The 11,425-nt window shown below is 28.7% G+C and overlaps 1 protein-coding gene and 1 pseudogene across 1 annotated transcript; both read right to left on the bottom strand.

Annotated features, from left to right (window-relative positions):
- Nucleotides 1–317: 317 nt before the first annotated feature.
- LOC145188846 (polyadenylate-binding protein 1A-like) lies at nucleotides 318–5,099 on the bottom strand. Its single transcript, XM_090086701.1, has 3 exons — nucleotides 4,978–5,099; nucleotides 2,723–3,033; nucleotides 318–2,601 (listed from the first exon to the last, which is right to left on the bottom strand). The coding sequence occupies exons 1-3, from the start codon at nucleotides 5,000–5,002 to the stop codon at nucleotides 2,248–2,250; spliced, it is 690 nt and encodes a 229-aa protein (XP_089942827.1). The 5' UTR covers nucleotides 5,003–5,099; the 3' UTR covers nucleotides 318–2,247.
- A 3,809-nt stretch (nucleotides 5,100–8,908) lies between these two features.
- Nucleotides 8,909–9,618, bottom strand: LOC149888859 (uncharacterized; annotated as a pseudogene).
- Between the last annotated feature and the right edge of the window lie 1,807 nt (nucleotides 9,619–11,425).

The raw sequence follows: 11,425 nt of genomic DNA on the forward strand, positions 1-11,425 counted from the left end.
GAGACAATAAATCAAATTTCCGACATTTAGCCCTTTTCGCACTTTTGATACAGGACTAAGAGGCTACAAAAACCCATTATATACATTTCTGTGTATATACTGGTTTTTGTAGCCTCTTAATCCTGAATCATAGACAGCTGAACTGCTGTTCAAAAGTGATCAGACATTAATTTGATTTAATTTTTTTAAAAAAAGGTCATCCAAACCGAAAATAAGTCTCGCCATTTGCGCATTACGTAACATGAAATATCAAATATTTCTGAAGCTTTATCTTTAATTCTAATTACATAATTTGAAATTAATAAAATAGTATTATATATTTCCTGAAACATTTCTCAGTTTATTGCTATAGCATAACATATACAATATTTAAACACACCAGCTCTAAAAGTACGAACAGCTATATGTAACGAAAAAAATTGCGGAGTAATTATTAAAATTAGAGCATAACATACAATTGTTAAAAAAATTATACAAAAAACTATACAAAAAACTATACAAAAAAAACAAAAACAGTTTCTCCTTTTTTAACAGACGTCATAAACATCTTAATGGCACATATCACGTGATAAAGATCTTAATGCCACAAACCACGATTAAGGTAAATCCTGAATTATTTCTTTAAGAATATAGTAGCGTGCAAAAGTTTAGAAACACCAAGTTTTCTTCAGTTTTTAAAGAACCATCCGTGCAAAAGTTTAGAAACAAAACACTTACACAGTACATTAAAGTACAATTAAATCAAGTTTTTGTAAACACAAGCAAAATTAAAGGCGAAAAAAATTTGTGAAACTTAATAATTCAATTACTTTGAAATATTTAAAAAGCAGTGAAATATAAGTAGTCGTCAAAATATTTTTGAAATTTTATAATTCAATTACCTTGTGAAGTTACAGCTGAAAAGGTCGATAGATTATTGGTAAGGTATTCCAAGAAAGATCCTCACAGGACTGCTGTTGAACTTAATACAATTATGCATCAGTTTCATTGCACAAAATGTAGCGTCAATACAACTAAACATCGATTACTTTAAAATAGGCTAAAATTTGCAGTAGATCATATTAATTGGACAGTTAATGACTGGTCAAAAGTCCTTTTCTCTGACGAATCCAAGTTTATGGTATTCAGTATTGACGGAATTGGGTATGTCAGACATCCTGTAGGAGACAGACTCAATCCATAATATCAGTTACTCACTGTTAAACATGGCGAAAGAAATATGGTTTGGGGATGTTTTAGTCGTGATAATGTGGGTCCCATTCACTGCATAGAAGGTAATATGGACCAAAAAGATTTTTAGACACCATGAAGAAGGCCGTTGCCACATGCAAAAGATAAAATGACTCACAAATGGAACTTACAAGATAATGATCCAAAGCAATATGCCTGAACTATTAAGGATTTTTTTATATAACAAAAAATAAAAGTTCTTGAATAGCCCTCAGAGAGCCCAGAGCTCAATCCTATTGAGCATCTTTGGGAGTACATCGACCGCCAATTAGTTGGTAGAAAACCAACAAAGACCATTTCTTTGGTCTAATTAAAGAATAATGGTATAACATTCCTCAAGATGCTCATTAATTTAGCTGATTCGATGCCTCGTCACTGTAATGCTGTTTTAAAAGTAAATGGATATGCTATCGAATACTAGCTATCTTATTGAATCAATCTCATTGAAAAACTGACATTTTAATAACTTTTGAAATAAAATTTTCGAAATTTAGTTGTCTCTAAACTTTTGCATCGAAGCCTTTTTGAAAAAAATTAAATTTTAATTAACCGTTGTAATTTTTGTGGTTTATATTATGAATTGAATTAATAAGGAACATCAGGTAGAAATTTCAGCTGATTTTAGAAAGTTTGTGAAAAGTTATGCTTTAAAAACTGAAAAAAAATTGGTGTTTCTAAATTTTCTGGATTAGATGAAATTTCCATTTCATCTATGTCAGAAATTTTCAAATTGAATTTAAATATCCATTACTTAACGTCAGTATATTTCAAGCAATATATACTGACATTAAGTAATGTATATTTAAAGTGAATTGCATATAAATGGGACTTCATACCCCATGAGTCATTTTTACTTTATAATTTTTTATAAGAATTAGAACCACTTTGATGTTTTGGTAGTATTATTGGTAGCAAGGAGCTGCATTATAATGAGCAACATTAGGGGCACTTTAATGCCAAGGTCTAGGTTGAGCAGTGCCAGTTCTAATTTGATTAACGTGAGATGGATATGGAGTGTTATTGGCTGCAATTTGTTGTACTAGTGTTTGGGTTTGCCAGTGGGACCTGCTGACTTGGAATTGTTCTAGCACCCATTCCAGGTTGATAAGGAGCATCACGTCGAGCAATATTAGGGGCACCTTGATGTCGTGGTCTAGGTTGAGCAGTGCCAGCTCTAATTTGATTAACATGAGATGGATATGGAGTGTTATTGGCTGCAATTTGTTGTACTTGTGTTTGGGTTTGCCAACGTGGACGAGTGATTTGATTAACTGATTGTGCAATAAATGGACGTTGATTTGGTGGTACAGTTGGGATGTAAAAACCAGGTTGACCACCAGCTTGAAATGAATAACCTGCTTGTGGCATAGCCTTGAAAGATAATAGAAAAAAAAAGTATAATAACATTAACATTCATGCATACTTTAGCAAAAAATGTAACACTCTAAAACATTTTTAAATCAAAGTTTAGATGGGAGAAAAACAAACATACTCCAGAAGCACTATATCTAAGTGGATTAACACGCTTCATAAACTGTGTAGAGAGTTGTGCTCGCCTTTCTTCTTTACTCTGAGCTAGTGCAACATATAATGGTTTTGTAACAAGAATTTTTCCATTCATTTCAGTAACAGCTTTAGTGGCTTCTTCTGGAGAAGAGAAACAAACAAAACCAAAGTGTTTAGAAAACCCTTTTTTATCTTTCATTACTTTAGCACTTGTTATTGTGCCGTAGGTAGAGAATTCTAATCGCAAACGCTCATCATCCAAACCGTCTTCAAGATTTTTAATGTACAAGTTGACACCTGAGAACATTTTTTTAAAAATCAACAACAGATTTTCTCAGCAGGAGACACAAACTTACAGAACATATGCAAGAGGTCTTGAAACAACATATTTTTCATTATTGACATAAAAGGCGGTCAGAAAGTTTTAGGACAAAATATCTGGTCAAAAAAATCCATCTTAAAGTTTGAATTAAAAACACCTTTTTATATAGATTTGTAACCAGCTTAAACATCATTCTTGATGTGCAAAACATATTTAAATGATGAGTTCCTGTGTGGAAAGTAAAGCTTATATTAGACAACACATCTGTTCTTTAGTTGGACAATGGATAAAATCTGATGTTAAACATTATCAAGTTGAAGGCATTTCACAATCAACAATTTTGAACCCACAATGGGTTCAAAAGAGGTCTAGCATGTAATGAAATGATAGTCATTACATGGTTGACCTTTTTTTGTTGCCCATAAAAGTTGTATAATAAAGAGTAACAGCTTTAAATTTTAGTTGTTGGGTGTTGACAAAAAGAAGACTGGTTTCAAAGTTAAATTGGTCAATTTTTATATCACTGTTCTAGAAAATTTGAAGACACTATGCTTAAAATACTACAAGTGACAATGTACACTATAATATAGTAAAAAGCAAGCAGAAAAAGTACCAGGCAAGAGCCAGAAATTACACTAAGAAGTTATGATTTCTTAAACTTTTATCATTGTTAATGATGAAAACTACTCTATATTGTCAGGTTCTGATATACTCATAAATAATAGATCTTTATCTTTTGAAAAATTGAATACTTCATCAATTTTAAAGAACAAATCAAAACAAAAATTTAAATCTAAAATACTAGTCTAATTCTTTATCCAGCAAAGAAATTTAAGCACCATATTAATACAAAAGGACCAGCAGTTGATGCTAACATCTATATTACACAAAACTGAAAAAATGAATTTCTTGATGAAAGACAATCATTAAAAGTGGCGCTACTGCAGTTTCTCTCCCCCCCCCCTTTTTTTTTTTAATGATTGATTATGATAGAGAATTTTATGCTGATTCAGAAAAATATAAAAACATAGACCTGGAAATCAACGCAAAGTGCTCTAATTTGAAGTCAAAGTTGTAAAAAATCCCACTAAAAAGTTGATATTCGCCTTTTTTTTTCAAAACGCTTTCATTTTTAACGAAAAATAATTACCGTTACATTGCGCAATAAACAGACCTGGTTTCCATCAACCTTCGCATTATTATTTTAAAGTATTATAACGAAAGTGTTAAAACGAAATGAAATTAATGGATGATTTCAAATATAGGGTTGAACGTAGAATGTGAGAATGTAAAAAAATTGAAGAATAATTATTATTGTATCGTACGCTGGTTTTTTTTTAATTAAAAAAAACGGTTTGAAGGTTACATTTTCTAAATTTTACATGTGATAAAACAACTATTTAGTAAGTTTCAAAAGTTCTTCTTTTAGGAAAAAAAACTGTTGAATTCTTTTTTAGAATTTATTACAAAAGTACATTACTTGCAATATAGTTTATTCTCTAATAAATCAAAAAACGGCTATTTTCATTGCCACAAAAAATTGCGCAAGATAATCATACTTTTACAACTTTTTTAACATAAAAACCATGCTATTAACGTATTGCTTTTGTCAGCAAAAAGATCATAAACTTATTATTTTCAAAATGGCGAACATTAGGGCTTTTAGTGGGATTTTTTACAACTTTGACTTCGAATTAGAGCACTTTGCGTTAAATTTCAGGTCTATGTTGTTATATTTTTCTGAATCAGCATAAAATTTTCTATCATAATCAATCATAAAAAAAGGGGGGAGAAATTGTGTATCAGTTAATGGTTGATGAAATTATTAGAAAATGAAAGCGAAAAGTGATGTAGAGATAAGCATTTTACTTTTGTCCCAAAACTTTCTGATCACCTGTTATAAAATCAATATTGCTCACCTTCAAGTTTTTTCTTCAAAGCCATTTACTTATACGGTGTGTGTGCAGTTTCGCTTTTAGGGTAAACAGAAGATAGAATGGCTCACGATGTGACTTTTAATTATGCAAATTTTGTCGTTACGTCAGTTAACTTTGCGTGAATTTATTGGATAATCCAAGGAAGTATTAATAGACGGACGTTCAACGCATTGTTATAGATCAAAGGTGCCGCCAATCAGCTAAAAGCTATGCGTGTTACCGTCAATTTTCTAAATTCATGATACAGATACTCCGACTTCTACCCGTCAAATTTCCGTCAAAAAACCTCCCTCAGTAAACCCATTATAATTATGCATTTACTGAAGCTTATGGTTATAAAAGACAAAAAAATTAATCAAGAATAGTTCACAAATCTGAAAAAGGTTGAATTGAGCTATGAACTTTGCTTAATAAAAATTTAGCTGTGTTTAAACTTTGACGTCTAAAACTAGGTTTTTGCAAAAAGGCTATGTTTGGTTTACTAGAATGGATAGAGTAAAGTGAAACAAATTTTCCTTATTAAATTGAAGCTGCTATGATATAGTTTAAAGGTCGAAAAAGATATTTTTAGTATTCTTTTCACCCCACTCTCAGATTATGCTTCCCACTTTAAGGTTCAAATCAGAGAGTATTTCTTATTTTTGTCGGAAATGTCGAACTTATTTGCCTCGCTTTTTTTTTTCTCTTGAATTTGTGATTTTTTTTTTTCGTGAACGACTTAGTTAAAAAATTTCTTACTTTCGATACCTAAACTGCATTTTGCCTAAAGGTATTATAACTAAAAGCATCTTAAAGTTCATAAAATACTATTCGTTTCAGGAGTTGGAAAGATATATAAAGTATGTATTTTTAATGAGCATTTTTGTTTAAGCATTTTTAAACTGTCATGTAGAGACTTTAATTAATAATGATCTTATTTTTTTAAATATTACTGTTGTTACTAATAGTAATAACAGAAATAATAAAAATGATAAGACCATACTTTTAGTTGCATATTCTTGAGCCTTCTACAAGTGATGCATAGCCTTATTTTTAACCTTTTTTAAATATTATATCAAAAGAAGTAATCTTATATTCATATTTATTATCTCATTACAGGATAAATAATGAGTCTTCATGAGGAATATTTAAAACATTTATGAAGAAAGTGTGGCTGCATAATAAAGCAGGACAGTCACTATCAAATAAAACCTTTTGTTATCTATAAACAAGCAATTCTTAGCATTTACAAGCTGGATACAACCTCAGACTATCAAAAAGTTCATCCTGAATATTTATGCAAATCATGTTGTATGGTCTTATACAGGTTAGACTTAAAATCAAAAAAAGGCTTTGAAGTTGAGAGGAATGATAAATTCTTCACTTTTTCTGAACACACAAAAACTTGTTATGTATGTAACACACTCACAAGAGTTGGAAGAAATAAAAAAGTAAATGCGATAAATATTCATCAACAGTTAAAAGCATTTGCATCAAAACATGGTTTTGACTGTTACAATTAAAATAATAAAAATTATTTTGTAATAGTTAAAATCAATAGTTATCGCCAATCAAATGGCATGTGGAGACTAATTGTTTTAAATTGTGAAGTACCATTATCCATTAATATTAACAAATCTCTTCCAGATCAACTAAATCTTCAATCTGCTAATATTATATTCTCCAACATTTCATGCATAAACATCTGTAAATGTAATAATGACTTCCAGTATCTTTTTTTGTAATCAGAAATAAATTTTCTGATTTTAAAAATTTCCGAAGCACATCAAATGAGGATGTTGGAATAATTGAAACGAGAGAAGGCAATACAGTTGAAAACTTTAAAGTTATTATACATAAAGGTTGTTCATTAATATGTTTAGAAATCTGTTGTGATTTTAGTACCATCTACCATACTAACTTGGCTGTAATGGAACCCAGGTTAAAGAGAAATGTCAATCATCTATTACCTTTAACTAGCCATTTTTTAACTGTGTACATTTTCTTACACCAGTATATGTAAAAAATGTAATAAAGACAACTTGCATTTTTCTATATGGAAGTTCAATAGTACATTACAACAATTTACAGTTTTGAATAATTTCTAAAATCAAAATTAAGAGTTATTACAATATTTTCATAATCTGGGAGTATTTGCAAATATAAATTAGCACCCGTTTAGGCGTTAAGCTCCACAACATGTGAGTATAAGCACACCTTTAGTGGCAATGTAACATTTCTTTTCATGCTTTTTAAAATTCGATTCTCTAAGATATTTATTGTAACATTTCAGACAGGTAAATTTAGTTATTAAGCGTTCTTCTGTTTTTTTTCAGCATTTTGGTTTTTTCTGCAATCAGCTTCTCTATAGGAATTGCTGGTGGTATGAGCTCCAATTCAAAATCCTCTGATAACAATTCCGCTAACTCTTCAAGATCTATCTCAATAAAATCATCCACAACTAATTCAATTTGGTTATCAATACTTTCAAGCAAAAAAGAATAATCTTGATTAATAGCAAAGTTTTCTGTCATACTCATTTTATGTATCGATGCTCAGTAAAATACTTTTAAAAATATTTTTATTGGATAGTCGAGACGATCTTTTTCCGACGTCGAAAAAAATAAAAATACTCCCCGGTTTCGAAATTATCACCTATTGCTTCGCTTTTGTTATCTAAACAATAGCGTAACACGCATATCTTTTTTATAAAACAATGCGTTGAACGTCCATCTATTAATACGTCCTTGGATAATCAAAGCGCAAATAAAAATAAACAAATAAACTAACAGCCGTATTAAATCAAATTTAAAATATTCTGAAAAGTATTACATTCAAGGAAATTAGTATATACAAATAGTGCAAATGATAATAGAAAGTTAAAACTTAACAGAACATCATAATAAGATCAATAATAAAAACAATCAGTGTATTTATTACTATTTTTGAACAAATACAGGTGTAAATACACTTAAACAAAAATTGTTTTTATTACTATTTTTAAACAAAAATAAGTGTAACATTACACTTTTTTAAATTCTTTTTAGTCGTTTAAGTGCTAGAAGAAGACATAAAAAGTGTTGTCCTCTGATCAGATTATTTATAAGTGACACCATTTTTATCAATCAGTAACTTATTATCATACTTATAAGTATTATAGTCATTGTTATACTAATAACATTGATTGTTTTAATTTAATTATTTGTCAGGGTAATTTTTTTTTTGAATTTAAATTTTTTAAAACAATAATAATAATAATAATAATAATAATAATAATAATAATAATAATAATAATAATAATAATAATAATAATAATGATAATAATAATAATAATAATAATAATAATAATAATAATAATAATAATAATAATAATAATAATAATAATAATAATAATAATAATAATAGTAATAATAATAATAATAAAAATAATAATAAAAATAGTAATAGTAATAGCAATAATAATAAAAACAGTAGTAATAACAGTTTATAAATATAGGGGGAATCCACATAGTTTTTGTAGTAGCTACATAGAGATGTAGCTGATATGTAGCTACATACCAGTATCTCTCTATAGCCATTGCATGGTATACAATGTTAGTAAATAAACATAATTTGATTGTTTTGGATAGAAATTAAAGGCTATAAAGTTATTTTGACTCAGTGTCAAAATAACTTTATAGCCTAAAAAATGTAACAATAATTAACATCAATATATTTTATCTAAAATAATTTATAAACATTTAATTTTAACATTAATATTTTTTTATTGCCAGCTACATGAAACAATAAATTATTTTCAATAAAATATTTTTCATGATCTTGATATTATGCTCTCAATACTGTCTTGACAAAAAGGCATCACATTTTGAGCATAGAAGATGCAAAAGTCAATGTTTTTATTTATCTAATTTGTTATTCATTTATGTTTTTCAATTTATTTATTTATGGATTGGCACACAAAGATGTTGTCAGTTAGCATTTCATTGCTACCAATTGATTTTAAGTCTTGGTCGGTGATATTGAAACAAGGGTTTGAAAGATAGGAGGTGTCTTCGAAGTTCTCTTTTATAGCAGGCATTTTTTCAAACTCTCCCTCAGGTTTTACAGACATATTTGGTACATTAGAAGTAAATGAAGGAAGGCCATCTAGCTCAATGTCTTCCGTAACTACTTCCTCCTCTAAATCAACATCATGACATTTTAATGTTGTAAAATTTATCTTGGCAGCAGCTATTTTTCTGTCTTTAGCCAATCCACAACGATTCGAGTATGTAATTTTTTTACGTTTTTTTGGCAAATCTAAAAGTTTAAAATATTTAGCATGTTGGTGCTGACTAATAGGTATATCACTCTCATGGATAGTATTTTCTTGTAAAAGCTTTGACGCTTTCAATAACAGACTATATACTTCTGTGAAAGGATTGGCATTTTTATTTACCTCATACAATTAATTTTTGATTGAACTAAGGAGCTCGCTACAGTCCCAAGTAGAAACACTTCCTTTTTTTAAATCCATAATACATCTTTTTTCTTCTTTTATTTCTTCTGACAACTCTAGATTTTTAGAATTTGGTAAACTAATGTCACATCCGTCTGTTGCATATGTAGCTTCTTTATTTTGAAAGAAATTTATTTTGTCATGTAAAGTATTTTCTTCTTTGTCTAAAGTTAAGAATGGTGAATTAAGATGTATGGTTAGCAGATAAAAGTATCGCTCAAAAGGCGATCAAAGTCCACTTGCTAATTTAATATAGTTGATGTGGAAATTATTCCGATAATAAAAGAATGTGGTAGAATAATTTAAAAACATTTAAAAATGGCAAAACAGATTGTTTTTCTGTTTTCAAAAACAATTTTTTTTCAAGTGCTAATACACTAACGCGCAATTTCAAAACAGTACGAGGCAGCCATACATCATGTGTAAAGTAGAAAAAGATGTGTATTTTTCCTTTTAATCGCAATCAGCTAGATAATTTAAACGAAATTTCACTTCATGTTTTTCAAATAAAGTACTATGTGCTGTAAATATATCACACAAATGTGTTAACCCATTTTCGAATTATTCTATCAACTCTAATCAGATGTCAGATGAAGGTGTCAGATATATCAGTTAAAGAAGCAGAAGGTTAAAGAAGGTTCAATTTTGAAAGGTTTTATTCACTTTTTCTTTTTCCTTGTGATTTGTTATTGTTTTAATAAAGTTTTCATCTACTTTAAGCTAGCATAATTCATTTTATCTTACATAATCTAAAATATTAGATCTATATTTACATCTCAAAAGTGATCAGTTTTTTCAGTATCCACAGTGCTGTTAAATTTGCTACCCATTTAACCCCAAACAATGTTGGAGTTGAAAAGTAAATATAAAAGTATATATTCACAGGAAAAACATATTTTAGACTGTTAACAAACAAACTTAATTAAGAATAAAATTTTTAGAGACTTATTAGTGATTTCAAAAAGTTAATAGATAGTAGCTCTCCAGTTATTATATTTAGTATAAAATAAATAAAAAAAACTTTATGTTAAAACACTTAAGCATTTAAAATTAAACTATGTTTAATGAAATTGCTTGCCTTGCTAGTTTGAATGCTCATAGTTTACTCCCACATATATTTTTTAGTTAGATATGGATTAATAATTTCTTTAAGTGACTTAAAATGCTAGTAAAAATTTGTTCAATGAATCGAAAATCATATTGTGAATTAAGTAGAAACAACATCTGATGAAACTGCAGGGTGACTACACATATCAAATTTGAAAAGATTTTATGTTTGGCCACCACTCATCTATCATCAATTTTTTAAGGAAATTTGAAGAAAAAAGTAAATACATTTGCATATTTCCTAAAAGCAAATCTTATTTTACAGTTTTTGCTAAATGTGCATAAATTTTCTAATTAAATGATTTTTTAAAGTGTGAAGTATTCACTTTCCTTGTTGTTCTTTGGGAACATTTAGTTTAGCATAAAAATTATGCTAAACTAAATGTTCCCAAATAGCTTCAAACATCAGAGCTTCTTAATAAATTTTAAGTGATGAAAATTTTGTAGGAAAAAAAATGTTGATAAATATTTGCTTCATTGCCAAGTTGAACTAATATGTCAAGTCTGAATACTTTCATGATAAAGCAATTCTTTTGTAATGCCATTAACAAGCAACATTTACCATCGTTTTTTTGTTTCCAATTGCATTATTGATTGTCAAGTGTTAAATGGGCTCTGCTCTTTTTAATTCAGTTTTTGGGAGATTACAGCAATAAGCAACAGTCTAAATCAAGTTAAAGATTTGTTGCAGCCTGTGACTTAGAAAATTACTGTTCTTTGCTTAACAAGTTACCAAAATCAACCTATTAGTGATGGAATTGTTGAATATTCTGACTCAGTTTGTTCAAACTGCAGGGCAGTGGTAAGCCTACCAATTATACTTTTTAGTTTTTCTTGTCCATTTAA

This window comes from Hydra viridissima, unplaced genomic scaffold (genome assembly GCF_058129835.1).
Source record: "Hydra viridissima isolate aposymbiotic clone 2 unplaced genomic scaffold, HvirCarnegie_v1 scaffold_5, whole genome shotgun sequence".
NCBI classification, from domain to species: domain Eukaryota; kingdom Metazoa; phylum Cnidaria; class Hydrozoa; order Anthoathecata; family Hydridae; genus Hydra; species Hydra viridissima.

Bases quoted from the DNA above. Each gene is read 5' to 3' on its own strand.
- LOC145188846 (XM_090086701.1), bottom strand. From the start codon at position 5,002: ATGGCTTTGAAGAAAAAACTTGAAG. The intron at 3,034-4,977 runs GTGAGCAATATT...AAATGTTCTCAG, and splicing joins TTTGAAGAAAAAACTTGAAG to GTGTCAACTTGTACATTAAA. The intron at 2,602-2,722 runs GTATGTTTGTTT...TTATCTTTCAAG, and splicing joins TTAGATATAGTGCTTCTGGA to GCTATGCCACAAGCAGGTTA.